The 21,078-nt window shown below is 39.2% G+C and overlaps 1 protein-coding gene across 1 annotated transcript in view; it reads left to right on the forward strand.

The window, feature by feature from the left end:
* CNTNAP2 (contactin associated protein 2) overlaps positions 1 to 21,078 on the forward strand; it is a 765,857-nt gene that overhangs the window by 635,563 nt on the left and 109,216 nt on the right. Inside the window, exon 17 of the mRNA XM_066189178.1 lies at positions 19,806 to 19,976. Within this exon, the coding sequence (XP_066045275.1) occupies positions 19,806 to 19,976 (171 nt within the window). The remainder of the gene's footprint in view (positions 1 to 19,805; positions 19,977 to 21,078) is intronic.

The following is a 21,078-nucleotide window of genomic DNA, read 5'->3' on the forward strand; positions in this document are numbered from 1 at the left end:
ACAGGATGTTTTGTTAAACCTCTGGTCCCAGGAGGTGATATATAAATAATGGGTTTATTTACTGAAGATATGATATTTTCAGTCACCAGTGGCAGCCATAGATATAGTCACTCTACTGCTGTGTGATCCACGTTGGAAAAAAAGTTTGAAATCCCATACTCAGAGCCAGTACCCCATCCTGGCTTTTGTTTGCCTTCATTTAGAAAAAAGGTTGTTTATTTGAGCACCATTTAAGGAGTACCAGCTGGGTCTGCCATAAAATATGGTTTGCAAAACAAGCCAGCCTTGATGTTTAACACTCTGACATTGTCTGATGCCTTTTATTTAAGTAATAAATTAGTGTTTAATTTTTATGGTGTTACACATTACCCAGGAGAGTAATTTAGCTGGTCATTTTTAACATAGTGGTAAAACTTGGAGTAATGGGACAGAAGCTACCACTTCTGGAGGTTTGTATTGGGCAATACTACAAATTTAAGTTCCCTAACATGCATTCAATTGAGATTTAATAAGAGTTGTTATATCCCATGTTAATTAAAATTGAATTTTTTATTACAAACACTTACAGAGAACAAGCTACAGAACTGTGGCTGTACATACTAAATTTGGCCTCAGAAGTGCCACACAGTGTTGCTTCAACTCTTTTGAAAAGCCAAATTTGAATTAAATTGTATCTTCCATACAACTTTGCTCACTATAGTGGCACTTGTGCACCTTTATCCTTTTCAGTGAGAAATTGCCATGGACGTGGCATGGAAAGGAGAGACTTGATGGGGATACATTCCTGAAAACTCAAAAAAGACTTTCAGGGTCTCACAGCCATGACACTTACTGTTGCAGAGCATAGGGTGAAGGCCTAAACTAACTTTTCTGCAGTTCTTCAAGTGTAGTGCAGATGAGCTGATGCCTTCATTGTCTCTCCTCTCACATCACTGTCGTTTTGTTTCTGTAACACACAGGGAGCTCACTAGCAGCCTGCCAACAGGTAAGAACTGCTTCCCCCAGCTCAGAGAGCACATTCTTAGGGATGTGTTAGGCTCTGCTCAGCCAAAATCCCAGCCAGAGCTCTGGGACAAAGCCAGAGAGTGGGTTCACACTGACCAGACATATTACGTGGCTGCAGCTCTACGGGCCAATAAGATTAGTTGACGCCTCCCTAGATGGGCAGCAATCCAGCAGTGATATGAGAAATAGTAACAAGGCTGCAAAAGAAGTCAAAACAAACAGGGGAATGAATGTATAGAAGATAGCTTAACTCGCTCTGTGGATCAGTGTTCCAACTTTTTGTGGGATGAAGATTGGAGAAATAGGCACAGACGCAGCAGTGTAGGTTATGCAGAGAGAAGCACTTTTATCTGAAGTTGCAACAAAAAATTTCAGGCCTGTTACAGAAAACACTGCAGACAGCACAAATACCAGACGAATGCCATTGCAAAGCATTGATTTCCAACACTTTGCTATTCAATATCTAAGTTATGTTTTTGATGTCTCTGACCAGTTGGAGAAATCAACAGTATCCAAAAATTGCTGGGAAGACAGAGACAGCTAACATTCAGGAACCTGAACAACCAGTAGAGGTACAAGCTTCCTTCTCCCTAACAACACAGTAACTTTGTTGTTTGTTTTTCTTTTTTCTTTTTTCTTTTTTTTTTTTAATGAGATTTAATTTTAGATCCCAAGAAAAACTTGTTTCTAGTGTTTCTATACTGTGCCAGCTTTTGAGGGTGGAAATTACTATTGAGGCCGAAGAAAAAGAATTTACAATGTTCTCCTGAGCCTCCTTTTCTCCAGACTGAAAACCCCCAGCGGCCTCAGCTGATCCTCATCAGATTTGTGCTCCAGACCCTTCAGCTCCATTGCCCTTCCCTGGACACACTCCAGCTCCTCAATGTCTTTGTTGTAGTGAGGGGTCCAAAACTGAACACAGGATTCAAAGTGCAGCCTCACCAGTGCCAACTACAGGGGTGTGATCACTTTCTTAGTCCTTCTGGTCACGCAATTTCTGATACAAACACTCTTTCTGATACAAATTTCTATCAAAATGCTGTTGCCACATTCCCTGGGATGTCCATACTGAGGCAACTGATGTAATGGTAGATGAACAAGTAAGACATAAAGTGATGAAGAAGTTGGGACAAGAGAAAGATTCATAATGAGATAGACTTTGGAACAAGAATGGAGGAAAGAAAAAGTAGCAAGACTGAGGGCCATCATATTTACTCTAAGAGCTAACTTTGTTGATGTGAATTTTTCTGCTCACAAAAGCGAAGGTTTTCTGCATGGATTTTTGTTCAGCACTAGTTTTTGGGGGGGTTTTGGGGGGGGTTTTTTGGTTTGTTTTTTGGGTTTTTTTGGTTGGTTTGTTGGTTGGTTTTTTGGGGGTTTTGGTTGGTTGGTTGGTTGGTTTTTGTTTGGTTGGTTTTGTTGTTGTTTTGTTTGTTTGTTTGTTTTGCTGCTCTGGGCTAATTGTTCCTGAGTTTTTCTCTTTTTCTGTCCCTCCCCTTGGTATCTGACATGCCCTGTTTGAGGCTCAAAAGGATAATGGCCTTTAGGGAAGGTACCAGTTTCTTTTCCTCATCCTTTTTTTCAGAAGGCACAACCTATCAAAATACTGACACATTCGATTAGTAGTGTTTACCTTCAGACAGGCCTGTGTTTAGGTCACATGAGGACCTAAGGCCAGAATTCTTCTTTACATTAAGGCGAAATTCAGTATTTGGACAAGGTACCTCTCTGACAAGCATGCTAGCATGCCAAACATATTAGACGGCCAAGAACTTCTCCTTTTTGCCTTTTCCTTTCTGCTTTTCCTTTCTGAAAGGGCTGATAGCAGCACTTAGTTATGAGGCTTCCTGGCAGCAAGCCCGGCACAATTGTTTGAAGTCTGGATCCTTTCTGTGCAGAAACCTGTGATTAAATTACCTTCGAACAGAACATCAGATCATGTCAATATCTTAAGTTTTCTCTACCCGGTTATTACCCTCCCTGAGTTGATATGACTCATCATGTTTCCTTTTCAGTCATTTTGATTTGTGTTTTCCTCAGGACTAAAACTCATGGGAACAGGAGAAAAGGTTTAATCTTTTGCTTTGAGAGGCTGGTCTGCTAAAGCTTTTCAGTAGAAATACGCACAGGAGTTAAGACATATAGAAAACTGGGCATTAGCTTTACATCCAGGAGGAATAGCCATGGTTGCCATGTTGTTTTAAAGCTTAAGAAGAAAATCTGTACAGAGCTTTAAAAAGCTTTGTGTGTGTGCAGGTTTTTTGCCCAGGCTTTTAATTCAAACCATCTTTCTCTTCAACTGTCATAGTATCAGATAAAATTTATTATGACATTATGTTGGATAAGCTTAAGAGATTTTAGAACAGTGGCATATTCAAGTTGTAGAAGGGCTAAAAGCTATTAAGGTCAGTACACCATTTCCTGATTTGCATCTACAATAAGTAGCAGAATATGTCTTATCCATTTAAAAAAGTAATCTTCATGCAATGAAATACTGGCTCACCTCAGTAGAGGAGGAATCCATCTTCCCTTAAAGGTAAAATCTGGCACATAATCCTCCTATTATTCTGTATTTTTAAAAAGCATTCTATTTAAGTGATGACACAAGAGTAACATGAGTTTGATTACCAAACTGTAGTAGTCTGCAGATAAATAATCATCTGATTAAAGCTGGTTTCTTTCTTTCTCAAGCCAAAATATACAGATCTGTGGATGAGACTGGGGGTAGAAAGAGGGATAGGGGGGTAAAGACACAAAAACTTCCCACTGATACTCATTTTCAAAACTAAAAAAGTGGTAACAGAAGAGGAAAAATGCTAAGATAGAAGCTTATAAAGATGAAGGCTAGATTTTTGATTACCAGATGGTTTTGACAGGGGGAAAAAAAACCCAAATAACTATTAAAATAATCATATTTTACCTAGATTTACCCTTTGACTAGCAGGTTGTTCGCTCTTTCAGTTATTTGAAGAATAGAATAGAATAGAATAGAATAGAATAGAATAGAATAGAATAGAATAGAACAGAAAGGTACTGATTTGCTAACCTGTAGCTTTTCATTCCCTGAAGGGAGAAGCTACTAACACTGTTTGCAGAGTCAATGAAATGGTAAAGAGTGCTGAACCTGGTTATGATACTTCTAAGTTCCTCTGTCTTCTGATGGGGCAAGCATTATCAACTGCCTTTGAAACTGAAAAACTTGCCTTAGCATTATGGTGTCTCTCAAGGAAAATAGTGCAGGTATGTGCTTGCAAAATAAGACTTATTTTTCTCAGTAAAAGCATAAGCAGTACTATCATAAATGTAACCCAAAGAAATTGCATAATTACTCATCAGATGGGGGAAAAAACCCAACCAACTAAAAAATAAATAAAAGCAAACAACACATTCAACACAGAGAAAAACAAGCACACAAATAGCTCCAACAAACACAGAAAAAAACAAACAGAAGAAACCTGACAGGCCAGGTTTAATCTGCAAAATAAGCTTTCAATCCTTGATATTTGTGTACTTTTCTCAATAAATATTTAACAGACAGAATTGTCCTTATGCTACTCACATGAAGACAATATTTCTTTCCTTCGTATGAGAATTTGAGCCTTTCACTGATCCATGACCTTTTTTTAGAAGACAATCAGCCCTTTTCTGAAGCAGGGCCTGTTACTCTCTCTCTGCAGAATTCATATATTTTTAGATGCAGCTGGAGTAATCCACTTCACTGCCACCCTATTCCCCAGCCCTCATTGCCTCAGCATTCACAGCAGCTGGCTTACTGTGCTCAGCACATGGGAGAGAAAGAACATTTTGCAGGTTCAACTGTTCTGCTAGAAGCTCAGTAATGAAAACAGAAATTACAAGGTAAACTCAGCAGTGACCAAGCTCTGAGATGATTTTTTGCTAACCCTTTGTTGGTTTTCATTCAAATTCTGAGAAAAAAAATCAAATTTGAATCTGTTGTTAATTAGTACTCTTTTTATTTTTCCTGGTTTGCTTGTTTGGGGTGTTTTTTGGGGGAGAGATTGAGAAGGAAGGAGTGAGGAAGAGGGCATGTGTGGGGAGAGTGGCTATCTTTATGTGGTACTCCATTATTTTCCCGCACTGTCACTGGAAAAATAAAAGAGTAAGTTTCTAGAGAAAAAACAGTAAGAGCCTGGATTGCTGACAAATACTGGCATGCGTATATAATAATATGTACATAAGCTGTTCACATGCAATGAGACAACATAATAAACACAGGTGCCAGTTTTGCTTTCATTGCAAAACAGAGTTCCATTTGGTTCCTTCTCATCAAATTTTCTATTTTATCCTGTATTTATTTGTACTTCAAGCTCCCATAGAATACTAAACAAATTCAGAAACAAATGGTTACAAACACAAGACAACAGCAGACCAGGTTAAGTACCCACAAATCAGAGCTAGTGATGGCTGAAGCCAAGTGCTCTGGTGTGTTCTTAAGCAAACATTATAAGATGGCTGAGGCAACCCACCATCACATGCAGAGTTGGTATCACAAAGATTCACTGTCAGGAGCCTAGTTCACCAGCTGTTCTGTCTGTTAGGGATGACTACACAGGAAACATGCAATGCTGGTTACAGGCTGCCTATTTATAGTCTGAAAAGGGAGGACTAAGATTAGTTTCCATTCTAGTGACTTACATGAAGGCAGAATCCAAGACAGAGCAGCCACACTTGGAGGGTCAAGCTGCAGTTGAGGTAATTAGCATAGGCATATGTTAAGTGTACAATGTGCAGTCCAAAGCTGTCTATACCAAGGAACTCCAGCCAAGCACAGGCAGTAAATGACTAGAACACAGAACAGTGCAGAGAGCCTGTCTTAGTGCTGGCTATGGGGAGTTTGTGTAGGCCAGCTTCTGCTCTCAGCTCCCCAGCCCTCCATCCCAGTCCTGGAGAGGTGTCGGAGCTTCAGTGACCTAGGTACACCTGCAAGCTCAAGTGCTTCCATCTCCAGCATTAGCTCTGGTTTTGTTCCAAGGCATTTCTTGACTCATGTCAGTATTTCCTTAGACAAAAGCTGCATTCGTTTTTGTCCTTGGGAGAGTTTCCTCCAAGAACAGAGATTGTCATGCAGTAACAAATTCCTGTGAAATTAGGTGGTTTCCCTAAATCAGATCCCAATTCATATCAGTTTCTGTGCAGGCACGTTTTTTCTCCAAGACTGCCTTTTAAATGTATATTTGACATCTCAGTTGATCAATACAAGTATATTTTGGTCCATTTGTGCCCTTCCTCTCCATTTGAGAATCGAGATTGCTGTGCACAAATACTATCTTTTCCCAATGAAGGAAACTGTAAAGCCAAGTGTCAGAATACAGCCCTTCCCTCTTTCAGGAGAAGAAAGACTGTAGATCAAAGTGAAGTATACCTCTGGTGTCAGCAGCCCAAACTCTTCACAGCTTGTGAGTAGTTTCTTATTTAGCGAAATACAGACCATAGCTCTGATTCTTTAGTTTAGCCTGAACACTTTCCCAACACCAAATGTCTGATCTCGTAGCTCTGATAATAAGCACGACTGTGATGTTCCCTTTCAAAAAGTTTAGATCTGCCATGTCAGGTATTTATTTCTTCTTCTTATAAAAGGAGTCCTAAGGAGGACTTCTGCTTTGGGCTCCATGATAGCACAAGTGATACAGTGCTTTTGAGGTTCAAGCAAAGTGTGAGTAAAAATCACCAGTAATCATGAACGTTCAAAGAACCTTATTACCCTTATTTGTATTTATATTGGAAAGAAATGTCATAATGAGTAATGCACCATGATGGGTATCTTGGTCATCGTGAGATAATTACAGTCATGCAAGGTTACAAAACACTGTGAAGAAATGTTTGCTTTTAAACAAATATTAAAATATTTGTCATCTTTGCTTTTTAAGTGTTGCTAAATCTAATATTTATGCATTTCTATATTTTTATCCATAAATAATGTTGCCACATTGTGGTCTCCAATTTCAAACTATTTTGACACTCATTTAATGACTTCATCCAACACTGATGCATTTGGATAATGTGAAAAGTAAGAAGTAAATTTGTGGAAAATTGGTGTCAATCCTTGTATCAGAGGGGCATGTTCAAATTCCAGCCAAGTTTTGTACTCTGTTTCAAGTAGAAAAGCTGCCTCTTGCAGCCTAAGATTTTAACCATGACTTGCTGCAAATGTTGACAATCCTATAAGATCAAGATTCAAAAACATTTTATAAAGGAAGAAAGAGAAATGGTATTTTGTCCACCTCAGAGATCTTGGACTCTGGAGGTATAAGCCATAAACAACTTGGCCAGGGTCATGTATGCTACGAATGTCAGAGCCAAGAAATTGAATTTAGAATGACTAAATTGTGGCACAATGCCTTTACCCCGAGTCACCTTCCATTTCAGATAAAAATCTTCACTGCAAGGGGTTCCTTTTGTGTTCTGAAGTCTAGTTTTAAGACGTTCATGTTTTTCCCATTCAGTGCCATGCTTTGTGCAATGTCTAAAGGCAGTTTTTATCTGCAATCTGCTATTGTTATAAGCCAGCTGAAACATTCTTTAAAAGTCAAAATTTCTGGATGACTGTTTAGTACACAGACATTTAGGATGGGAAAGCCTACAAAAGGCAGGCAGTCAGGCATGCAAGAAAGAAAGAAAAAGAGCTTTGGGTCTTTATGAGACATCTTTTTAACACCCATTTCTCTTTCACTGCATAGTCTTTTGGCTGAAATGGAAAATATTTGGGAAGTAAAAACTGAGTAAATATTCTCGGATTTGTGTAAATTGAGTGTAATGCCACGAACAGTAGAGGTATGTCAAAGTGATTTGCAAGAGGCCAGAATCACATCTCCTGTAGATGCAGAATTGTGTTTTGCTTCACAAACTACTTCCCCTCCAAAATACTAATTTCTTTTTTTTTCATTTCATTTTCAATTTTTGATTTTTCTTGTAATTTTTATGCAAGCCAGAAGCATTGTTCGTACTTTCACAGAATAGTTGCGGTTGGAAGGGGGTCTCTAGGGAAGTTAAACCTTTACCATGGGTTATTTGAGCTAGATTTTTTTTTAATGGTAAAGCTGGTATTTTTTTTAATTGGGATGTGCTATGTTTAAGTCTTTGTTATGCATCTGTAAACTCTGTTTGGTTTAATAGTATTTAAATTAATATAAAGGTATTTTAACATATATATACATTTAAGATTCTTGGTCTCAGTGCTGTTACCACTAAGCTGCAACAGGAGTTCAGTAGAACTTTTCTCTCTCCATATGACAATCTATTTAGCCTAAAATTAGCATTTTCATTTCTACAGGGAGCCCACCTCTGCCCATATAACTGCGCTCTCTGATAACAATATTAAAAGTGGCACTAATGGTAATGTTAAGACTAGGAAACTTTTATTTTTAGATTTAAATTTTGTAGGTATTTTTTCTTTGTGTTCTTGGATTTAGAACACTGCTGAGAGTAAGATCACAGGAAGATATTTGGACATAGTGATAGTCTTAATGAGTTATTCTAAATATCAGGAATGGGCAGGGAATGGAACAAATGCTCAAGTGCAGTCATGTGCAAAGTTCCTCTCCCATAGATGATATAGAAATGAACTGTGAAATTACTTTTCAAAGACCTTTTTTTTCCAAGTCAGAAGGAGGCAAGTCTATATCAACATAGGCATATCAAGCAGCATTTCCAGGACCACAGCACACAGTAGAGCAGATGTTCTAGTCAAGGAACCAGTGTCTGGGGTGGAATGGTACCATAACATGGACTCCAGTCGTTCCTCTCAGTTCCTAGAGTAATTGAGGACTGGGAGGCCATGGAAGTGTTAAGCTACTAGCTGTTTGAATTCAGAACATGACGTCCATCTCTATAATTCAAATTCTTGGCAAATGTTCATAAAAATAGCTGCTGTCCATAAAAACTATATGCCAAAAAAAAAATTATAAAAAGTTTGACTTGGAATAATGTTACAGTGACATAAAACTGGAGTGGCACCATAAGAATGAAGACAGTTTTACTCAACTCTAGTTTTGATGTATATCTGAAGTTTTGATTAATTTCTGGGAACTGGGACATAAAAAAAGGAGTCATTGAAAGTATATTTCTACAAATAAGCAGTAGAACAGCACAACTTTGTACTAATACACCTGCTGAATTAAATGATTGCTTCAAGAAAATTATTTTAGCTGTAAGTTTCATCAGGTTAGAGGACTACAATTCACCGAAGGACCTAGTCATATCTTGTGAGTTAAATATTCTCAGCTTTAGTTCAGAAGTCTCTGAAATCCATCCAGCAATAGAAGAGCAAGCAAAATAATTTCATGATCTCTGTGAATAACAATGGAATCAATGGCATGAAGAATAGTTAATGCACTATATTGAGATTAAATTGCACCTTACATTTTAATTCTGAAAAACATTTCATTGTGAAAATGTAGCTGGTCTAGGAGAACAAACCAGGTGACCAAAGAGCCAGGACCCTGAGTCCATATCCATAGCCAAACACAAGTGATTTTAAAGCCACAAATAGGAACAAAAATGTCACTCTAAGCAGAGAAAATGAGAAAATATAGAGGGGTAGAGCTGTGTGAAGATTACCCAGCTCATTCTTCTTTTAAAACATCATGCCAGGAAGAGTAAATGGGAATGGCAGAACAAATGGATATTGGATCATGTTGTCCACATGGTGTTAGCCAATGCAATTGCTCTGACTCTGCAGAGCCCTAGAGCTGCATCTCATTGTCCACTCACCTAGCCAAGGGTCTGGAGAGCAGAGAGCTACTATTTCTTGCAGTTCACCTCCACAGCACAAGGAATAAATTTAGTACCACAGGGGAACTGAATTCTTGAGAAAAAAATTTTTTTTTCATTTTTGTCCTTGTGTCTTTGCCTTCCATCTTGCACAGACACTTGCTGAGCATGTGGTGATTATGCAGCATTACCAGGCAGGAATGGAAAGCTTCAGAATTGTTTTGCACAGCTACAAATACCTCCCAGTATATACAGGACAACAGAGAATCAGACCCTCACAGCAACATGGTTTGTGGACAGCAGCAGGCTCCTGTATTTAATGTTTACCATTCTGGCACCATGGCAGGGTTCCTACATACTGCCTTGACTGTGGCACAGTGGTGAGCAAGCTCATGTTTACAGGTCAGTTATTGTTTAAAAAAATTCCCCTGAAAGGACACCAGTTTACATGCATCATTAAAGCTCCATCAGCACATTACACAGCTCCAGGTTGTAAACCAGGCCAGATCAGGACCTTTCATTCTTTAGATGGATGAAAGTAATGATGCCAGCAGTGACAGGGTATGTATTGTAATTAGGCATTATGACCAGGAGGCAAGAGTTTTGAAAAATGATCTTCCAAAGATGATTGCAGGAAACACAGCAGGTGCTGGAAACATTTCTGCATCACTGGATCTGTTTTATTGACTCCAATATTTCACTGATAAATGTGATTGCACTTTCCCCTCACTCAGCAAATATAGTGACTGGTAGAGTAAAGCAAACTTTAGCATCTGTGTTTATATCCATTGATCAGTGTCTTGTAACTGTTATGTCACTTGAGAATCTTTATGAAAACAGATAATTTATAATGACAGCTGATAAACTGCTATCCATCTTACTGCAATGTTAATATAAGTTGTTTTATGTCCTTCATTGCTGACCAGAGAACTCAAGCTGACCACAAATAGGGATGAAACTCTTTAATTTCTAAATAACTAATTTAAGGCTTGCCTGCATTTGTAATTTCTTAAATACACTTACTCTCTCCTCAGTATCTTGTTATGTGTAAAGGAGTTTGGAGCTTTAGACCTTGGGCCCATGTGAAAAGATGATAAGTTCTGTAATCAGCTCAATAATTTTCACAGCAATGGCAGGCATGCAGAAGGAGAGGTGGCAAAGGTCTGTAAGTGAAGATCAAACAACCCCCACAACTGGAGGAGGCAAGGGCATCAGTGGAAGGTCACCACCCAAATGAGTAGACAGTGAACCTTTTCACGATCTCACTTTCAAAGAAGGTTCATGCTGTGAACTTCGTGAAGAGAAGCCTATAGGAATTACTTTGAGTTTCAGATGTAGCATAGAAATTGAAGGAGTTATATATTTATCAGCAATCTGGATACAATAGTTGAATGCATCATCAGCAAGTTTGCTGATTAAACCAAACTAGGAAGGTGCTGTTGACTCTCTTGAGGGACAAGAGCCCTTGCAGAGGAATCTAAGAGAATGGATCATTAGGCTTGATTAATGGGATGAAATTTAATAAGTCAAAATGCCAGATTGCCCCATGGAGCCATGTCAGGCGCAAACCTGGGAGAGAAGTGTCTGGAGAACAGCCCTGAAGAGAGGCTTTTTGGGAGTGCTGGTCCACAGGACACTCAACAGGAGACAGCAGTGTATGCCCTGGCAGCCAGGTGGGCAAACCCCATCCAGGAGTGCACCAAACACAGCAAGACTGATGGTCCAAACAGGTGATTATCCAGCTGTATCCAGCATGGTTGGTCTCATCTTGAATGCTGTGTGCAATTCTGGATCCTGCCATCGAAGGAGGATGTGAAGGTCCTTGAATGTGTTCTGCCAAGGGCACCAAAGCAGGGGAAGGGGCTGGGAGGAATGTCCTCTGAGTAGTGGCTGAGGGCACTGGGTTTGTGTAGTTTGGAGCGAGGGAGGAAGAGGGGTGATATCACTGCTCCCTACAGCTTCCAGAGGAGGGGAAGTGCAGAGGGAGGTGCTGAGCTCTTCTCCCCAGAACCCAGTTGTAGGAATGTACCCCCACACCTGAGCAGTTGTTTCTATATAGGGAAGGGTTTAAGATTCATCCCTTGCTGTTCTCGTATGGTAAAAGCCAGAAACTTTGATGCTCTTTTTCCAGTAATTAGTCAGGTGGCAAGCAGAGACGGCTGTTGGACATGTGGACCTGTACCTCAAAACCTGTTGCCAATTTTATTGGGCAAGGTGCCAAAAAGCCCTGGACCATTAAAAGACTTAAAAAGACTTAAAAGTCTTACTTACACTTAAAAGACTGCACAGAACTTCCCTGGATTTTCTGGACTGCCTTAGCCAGTGTAAGAGTTTTCTCTGTACTATGTTTGGCTTATGTTTCTTTTGTTTGATACTGTTTGTTATTTTTATCATTATTAAAACCTTTTCTTTTACAAAGCATGTCCAGAGAAGTTGTCTCACTATTATTCTAAACCATTTGTCTATGAGGGCTGGCCCCTCAGAGGTGACAGACTTTCATGGGGTTTATCACATCTGACCCCACACAAGATTCCATCACCCAGAGCCAGGACACGTGGGAATGGCTAAAAGCTTCATCCATCAGGGAAGGTTCATGCTTGATATCAGGAATTTTTTTTACTGAGAAATTGGTCAAGGCCTGGAACTAGTTTTCTGGAGAGGTGGTTGTTGCCCTGTGCCTGTCAGTGTTTAAGAGAGTGTTTAAGGACAACATTCTTAAAGCCATGATTTAACTTTTGGTCAGCTCTAAAATGGTCAGGCATTTGGACTAGATGATGAATGCAAAAAACAAAAAAGAAAGGTCAAGGTATAAAAAAGTCAATGTAAAAAAAAAATCTACAACCTAGAATTTATCTTTTAAAATTTGAATTGTCTTTCACATGAGCTAAGTTTTCTGTTTTGTTAACTCTGAGCTCTTCTCTACATGTATTGATATTCTCAGCAGGTTTTGTTCTGGACCTCCAGCAATTTGTTACTTTGTTGAAAGATACACAGCTAGTTTTTGCTTGGAAATTGAAATCTAACCTATATTTTTATTTAGCCTGAAAGGGGGTAAGTCAGTTTGCTGTTATACAGTGCTAATACACTCCCCATCTGTTCACTTGGGGATTGTTTTTTTGTGTGTGTTGTCAAAAGACCTTTTTGCTATTAGGGCTACATCATGTGTAGCAGCTCCTTCTGGTTTATTTTTCTTGATTCAGGTTCGGGTTGAGTAAATCAGGACACTACCATCTTAATTTTAAATTAAGTAGCAATTTACATGCATCTTTTGAAGTGATATTCTGCTGCGATGTTGATAAATTGTTAACCCATAGCACAAGAACACATTATTGCTATCTCTAGTTAGTCTTTGGATATGGTAGGGAGTATGCAAGGCCACAGACTTTCCAGGCATGGACTATTCTGAGCCCTGCCTCCACCTTTGTTTAGACAAAACACCTTTTATTTTTTTCTAATGGCAGGAGTACTATACCTAGTTTCTTTTACCTTGGCTTATCTTTGTATGGTACAACCCCATTTTGTATAGACAATAGTAAAAAGTAGTTACTTTGTGCAGAATGAGATATTGACAACTAACATAATCACAGAATCATCAAGGCTGGAAGGGGCTTTCAAGACCATCTAGTCCAACTGTCAACTCAGCACCACCATAATCACTTAAATCACCTAAATCATATCCCCAAGTGCCACATGCAGCCACCTTTGGTAAGAGCCGATAATAATCTCCCCTGGCAAAACTTAATGACATTTCCTCTCACTCTTTTAAATGATGGCAGATATGGCAGAAGAGACTGACCCCTACTACACTAAAACTCCCTTCAGGCAGTCCCTCCTGAGACTCCTTTTCTCCAGGCTAAACAATCCCAGTTCCTGCAGCTGCTCTTCATAAGGCATGTTTTCTAGACCCTTCCCCACCTTCATTTTCCTCTTTGGATATGCTCCAGCACCTCAGTGTCCTCTTTGAAGCGAGTGACACAGAACTGTGCTTGAGGTGCAACCTCATCAGTGATGAGTGCAGCAAGACAATCTCTTTCCTACTCCTACTATTCTTCATACAGGCCACACTATTCTTTATACAGACCAAGATGCCCTTGGTCACCTGGGCACACTGCTGGCTCATATCGTATATCTGTCTGTCAACCCCCAATCCTTTTCTCCTGAGCAGCTTTCCAGCTGCACTCCCCCACCCTGCAGCAATGTGTGGCGTTGCTGCAGCCCAGGGGCAGGACCAATAAGGATAATGGCAGTGGGCAGGGAATATATGCACAACTGGAATATATTCAGCAGTCCTGAAAACTGGGAACATGGGCTTCTGGGCAAAGGGGTACAGGCACAGGAGGATACAAGATGGGGCACTGATTGATACAGGGGACCCGAGGGTTCTGAACAACTCACCAAGCAAATAAATTCAGGACTGGGCTGGGTCAAAACTGATTCGAGGGGTACCAAAGAAATCAAAGATATGCAAAAATTACCATACATAATGAATTATATGTCCAGTAAATGTAGTAGAGTAAAACATAGTAGATGCGGAATGGAGTTGCAGACAAGAGAAAACCAAAGCTGTAAAAGCATGTTAGCACAATCAAAAATGACACCAAGCAGATATTTCAATCAGGAAGAAGCCACTGGCCTTGCAGTCCTCCCAGCAAAGGAGAGAATGCTGACAACTTGCCATCCTTGCTCTCCTCTCCCCCAACACACCCCCACTCCAGCTCGGGCTGAAGCTGTGATCTCAGCTCCCCTAAGATTAGCACTGATGGCAGAAAAGTGCCTGGCTTGCTTTGAGCTCATGGTTACATCTTTCAAAATAAAGGGCAACTCAGTGCAAGAAACGCTGCCAATTTTCTTTGACTTTTCAAATAGAAAGTCCAACAGCAAATTTGGTTTTCATTACAGCCAGTTCCACTCCGAAATGGATCTGAAGACTTGAGTCTAAGGTGTGATTGTTGCTGTACTGATACCCAAACTGCTCTGTGTGCATGCATAGGTTCCTCTGTCAGAATGGAAAAAGAAGAAAGGGAAAAAAAACCCCACCAACTTGATTTGTTGAGCATAATTGTATGGATAATCTCAATCCATTACTTTGTGCCACAGAACAGTTTTCCATTCACACATCCATCTCCTCTGAAATAGAAGACTATTCTTACATTTTATTCACATAATGATTTTGATAGAAAATCTGTTTTGCTGCAGATGAGGGCCCTGGAGGTTTTTGGTCTATTGTAATACATAAGAGCTGCCTGACACTGCAGCATTCGTTCTCTAGTGCGATTGCCTAGCAGGGCTAAAAAGCACTGATGTCTTTTACAGTTCTGGTATTGCCATTATCCATTTCAATGGGGTTTAAATATAAAAATGAAATTGATGGTGTTAAAGCATGAATTTCAATCTTGCTAAGAAAGAAGATATTGATGGGAGTCAGCAAGGGAGCTCTGAACAAAAATATTGCAAGGAAGAAGCTGAAAGGCTGATTACTATAAGGCCAGTGACTCTATGTTTTCAAGTTTCAGAGCTGCTACACATTAAAAAACGCCTATTCATGTTGCAAAACTCAGGACAATGTGTGTTTGTACCTGTCAGTATTATGAGTCTCCTTCCTTCTTGCTGAGGTGGGACTTCAGGGGAAAATCTTCAAGTCTTAGTTCAGCTTTTTATCTGAGATTTAAGATGTCCCTTCTCATTAATTTTTGTAGTAGGGATGGTTTCTTGTGGCTACAGACTATTGCTGTTCTTGTAAAACTTATACCTTTGCAATTATAGAGCAGCCTTCTGTCTGAGGCTGAGTCTTCATGAAGCAGTAGAAGAGATACTTTTGTACCATACAAATTACAAAGAACACTGCAACTCAAAGTTAGGAAAACTAATGAGAAAGCAGTAAGTGTTTTGCAGGAGCTTAACAAGTTGGATTTTAATTTTCACAGTAGAGAAGCAGAGCTGTGAGCAACCTTGATACAAATTGAAAACAGAATCACAAACTGTTACTTGGTGCATTGAAGTACCTCTGTCTCAACTATGGCTCTGATTCCTGCTTGGATCCAGGCAAACATCCATGGCAGTTTCCTCTGCCGCTGCTGTCAGCAATTCCCTTGCCCGCCTCTGCGTGCCCTGTCTCCTAATGCTTACTGCCATCACCAAGAAATGTGCAATTTTATGAGAAACACAGCTGTGTCTTGGGGATCTCCACATTTATCTTGAGTTGCAAACAACTGAAAAGGCTTGTCTGGTGTCTTGATTGATTTGTATTTGTGCTTCCATGACAGCATGCTCTGTACCTGTTTAATTGGTTTAAATCAAATTAAAACACTAAGTGAGTTTAAAACAGCCAAACTGCACAACAGGGCTGTGGTCTTCATTACAGAATTATAGTTGAGGTTACAAAGAAGAAAGTAAAATTATAATGTCATATTTCAGATAATACAATAAAAATCATCCTTACACTCTGGCATTTTTATAAATTAAAAACTTATCATTTATAATTTTCTTTCTAAATAAATTCCCTTTCCCACCTTCTGATATTCCTGCTGCCATACCTCTACTCTGTGGTTTAAGGTCCAGTCCCAGTTTCCCCCATCTACAGCTTGTAAGCCTGAAGTAGGAGAAAAATGCCTGTAGGATCAATACGTTCAAACCACTTGAGGAAAGAACTGTGACAATGTACCAAAGAAATTGTGAGGCATAGTGACTGATAAAAGTTCCTAGCAAGAAACTGTGATAATGTGTGTATAAAGTGGATTTTTATACAGTATTTCCTCAGGGAGCCCGTTTCTTATCAAAAGATATCACTTTATGATAAAAATCATTATTTATGTTTAGCAAAACATTTCTGTTGTATTCTTAATAAAAAGTCTTCTTCCCCTGAAAGTGCTTTGAGATGAATGTATACTAGAATGCAAAAAAATTATTTTATCTTTAGAGGAATTTCTCATGAATAGTCTTTGAAAATGTCTCTCTCAAGGTGCAGATTCTCCCATTCTGTCTGCATTGTTCGTATTTATCCTCACACCAATAACATCTGCAGCCAAGGTTTTCTTCAGTCAAATTGTAGCATTTTGAATTAAATGTAAAATCCTTAGTGATGGACCTCTTCAGCAGGCTGGATGTAGCTCTCAATAAAAATTGATTCATCTTGTTTCAGTAAGAAGGTAATGAAGGTTCCATCTGAACCCACCCTGCTGTCGCACTCAGAAGCAGCAGTCCTTGCAAGCATGCGCTGGTAAAGGTGGGAGATCTTTGCCATAGGGCTGGACCCTGCTGGATTAACTCACAAACAATATCAATCCTGAAAACTCTGAAATCCCCAGCTGGTCACATACAACTGAAAACTACTGCCCTGTTAAGGCAAACCAGAACTTTGGTTATGCACTCTCATAGTTAAGGATTTAACCCACAGTGTCCCAGCATTGCCTAGGCTAAGCCTATGTAAAATTGCATTTAATGATTTCAGGTTTGCAAGATAATTAAAAGTATGTAAATACAATAATTCAGAATATATAGCTGTTTCATATAGTATCTCCTAGTCTTATTTCCTTTATTGCAATAATAATAATAATATACCGTATTGGTCTCATTTGGTGAAGTGAGATGGCTGGGACACCTTTCTTGCTGAAGAGAGGTCTGTCTCCAGTAGTACTTGAATTTTATAGCTCTCACGCTCACAGCAATTTTACTTGTCATGAGTTCTTCATATTTTAGGCTAACAAGTTTGGTTATATTCAAAGAAAGTAAAGCTAGGGATCTAAAATACTTATTTAAGTTACAGAGACATGCAAGCATTTCTACAAGGTTGTTCAGGGCAGCTAAATTAGCTCCTGAACAGAGATTGTGTTAATATATTCCTGGCTTTTTGTCTGAGTATCACTTACTTCATGTGAGTTTATTCAGCAAGTGAAGTAAAATCTCTTTTGAGGGTCTGCCAACAGTTAGCGTATCTGTAGGTCTCAGGAAAAGAAAATAAAGATGTCCAGGTACATCTGCAAGTGGAAAAGCATATACAAAGTCCATCTGGACCCTGCATTAACAGATTATTGATAAAGCACTCATGCATCTAGACCATAAGCAACCCTAATACTGAGAGAGCACTTTGAAAAGTGAGAGAGAAAGAGACCTGAGACCACAAATTAAAATAAAATTCAAGACCTTTTTTATCTGTGCTGCTTTAGCACTAGGTATGTTTTCAGAGAACAACCTTGCAAATAATAAGCAGATATTTCTTGCCCAGGCAGATTTATGATATGGAGATTATTGACATTTCTATAGAAATCATCAGTAACATTCAACCTGGAAATTACTGGTTTGTAAAAGTACGGTAAATAGTAATACACGTTGAAAACTAGCTCATCTAGCCTAACTGGTTAATTCACAAACCCATACCTGCTTCATGAATGCCTATTTCTTCTCATTTGCACTGCCCAAATGTGCATTTACACATAAACACGCACAAAATCTCAATTACAACTTTCCTCCTGGGATGCACTGAAGTAAATGGAAAGTGTCCTTTTTCCAAATACCCTACATCCTGGAGAGAGGCAGAATTAAATGGAGGGTATGGAACAGCACTATGGAAAGCAATGGTATGCATGTATTTATACCTAAAAACATCTGTTAATTCAGATGTTCAATTTAAATTTGAATAGAGATTAATAATTACTCAAATAATAAAACTTCTGACTTGGCTGTGGGCCAAGTGGTGTAATATATCATCATAGCTGATATTCTAAAGCTTCAGCCATATTCATTCACATTCATCCAGTGCTAACTGGACAAATAATAGCATTATCACCTTCTTCAGTAATCAAACAATGGAAAACCAATATCTGGGAACTTTTGACTGGAATGGAAAGCAGTTTGTTGTTGTGTTCATAAGCTGGAATACTAAGAACTCATCTGTGATGACATCATGAGGGATATTGTAGCAGATGTCTGGAACTGGATACATAAGCATTCTGATGAAACTAGAATGAGCTGTTACAGTCTCTCATTGGCTTATTCTATCACCTATATCATCGTCATGGAATCATTTTATAGCATGGCCTGCGTTGGAAGAGACCTTAAAAATTGTCTAGTTCCAACATCCCTGCTGTGGGCAGGGACACCTTACACTAGGCAAGATTGCTCAGAGCCCCATCCAGCCTGACCTTGAATGCTTCCAGGGATGGGACATCCACAGCTTCTCTGGGCAACCTGTTCCAGTGCCTCACCAACCTCAAATTAAAGGATTTCTTTTTAATATCTAATCTAAACCTACTGGGTATCAGTTTGAAGCCATTTCCCCTTGCCCTGTTTCTGCATGCCCTTGTAAGAAGTTCCTCTCCATCTTTCTTGTGTCTCCCTTCAGGTACTGGAAGGCAATAATTAGGTCACCCCAAAGCCTTCCCTTATGAATCTTATGATCTTCTTATTAAGAGGATCTTACCTGTTCCAATACCTTATGACTTTTTTTTTTTTTTTGCATTGTAATGCTACCTTGCACTGAATCTGACTGTCATTCCAGCTAAAGTACAGTAATAGTTCTTGGATGTCATTAATTATATTTCTCCAGTAGGAATGCACTAGGGGACTATTAGGTGCATATGTTAATTGTGTCTGTATTGATTAGCTTCATTTATTGGATTTTCCCTGTGATTTAAATTAATAGACTTCTAATAGACATGGCTGCATTTGGCGTAGTTGTGTAGTACAATTTTGAAGACAGGTAAGTCACACATGAAGCAATATATGAAAGCAAAACATGTGCCTGAGGTGAGGCAGACACCAAATTAGTGTTTTTCCCCTCTGTCTGATCTCCTATGAGTTCAGTGTTAGTATAATAAGTACATTACAACATTTGAGTATGACTGGATATGATAAATTAAGAGCTTGAAGATAAATTTACCATTAACATGCTCTGTCTTCTGAAACCTGAAACACCATGCCCAGAAAAACAAAATGGAGGTAGCAAGAATCAAGGCACTTGGGGCACTTTCTTCAGCACAGGCAGCACTGTGGCATAGATGGACCTTGAAATCTTCAACTTTTCCAACAGCTTCAAGGGAGCACTGAAACACGTCTTTCCTGTCTCTCCTCTGCAGGGAATTACTGGAATGCGGCTTCTTTCGTTACTTCATCATCTTACCTCCACTTCTCCACCTTCCAAGGGGAAACAAGTGCAGACATCTCTTTCTACTTCAAAACATCGGCCTCAGATGGGGTGTTTCTTGAGAATCTGGGGAACACTGACTTCATCAAACTGGAGCTGAAATGTAAGTATAGGCTTCCTATTACTATTCTCCACAGCTAAGTATTATGTTGAATAGTAGGTTTCAAAAAATGTGTACCATTTAGTAAAATGTGTAAGCTCTCAAAATCCTGGAAAAACTCACAAGCCAGGCTGCTTGACATGTTTTCCAGTTGGCTTTTGTGAAAGGAGTGCTTGAAGTATATTTGAATTGTTTATTGAGGGGAAAATACAAAGAAGAATAAAACTGGTAACATCAATTACAAAAATGACACTGACCTGAAAGGGGTTTTCAAAATTGCATGTCAGAATTATTTCTTAAAAAATTATGTCTTCAGCTCCGTGTGCTTTTCCATTTTATTTCATGGTTGCTTTGGAAACAGGGGAAAGAAGGAAAAAAGAGACACCACCCTAATCAGCACTGCAAGGAGCCAAAGAGCTGAAAACTTGCATATGATATTTAAAAGCCATTAAAAATCTCATAAAAATAAATCTTGATCAGCATTATCTGTTAATAAAATCGCTGATTTGAAAAAGAGGGTATAATGACACCAAGAAGCAAGTCAATTTTACTATTCAAACCATTTTTAATGGCCCAGGGGCAAACTTTTGAGGAAGGTGCTGAAATCCTCAACCGCACCTGAATTCTGCTTAGTGGAGTTGAAGCAGTTAAATTAGGGGGAAAGGTGTTTTATGTCTCCTTTGTTCTCCCCTGACCCTGCCATAAACAGGAGCAGGGAGAGGCCCTCTGTGCTATGTGTGGTTGTTATTACAGCCTCTAGCAGCATGTTACAGACTCCCTGCACTCCAGCACTGGGGCACTGGGAAAAGAATGTGTGCTTCCTTTTGCTGCAGGAGCTATTCATGGATGCCAAGGACCTAGATCTAAATGTTGATGCACAAAGTCAGTGAGTCATTAATGTTGAAAGAGAAGCAGTTGGCTTGTGGACTCTAAATAATCTATATTTTTATGCAGATTCCATGTGATTTACATACAAACATCTAATTTGAAAGCAAAGAGCCATTTTCAACACTTCCCAAAGTTTAAACACACAAATCAGAATGTAGACGTTTAGAAACCAACAAGAGGCTCCTTTAAAATGCATTTAAATTTTTCCCTCCAGGTA

This window comes from Chamaea fasciata, unplaced genomic scaffold (assembly GCF_029207755.1).
Source record: "Chamaea fasciata isolate MVZ Bird 193981 ecotype frontalis unplaced genomic scaffold, bChaFas1.0.hap1 SCAF_1, whole genome shotgun sequence".
Lineage (NCBI taxonomy): Eukaryota > Metazoa > Chordata > Aves > Passeriformes > Sylviidae > Chamaea > Chamaea fasciata.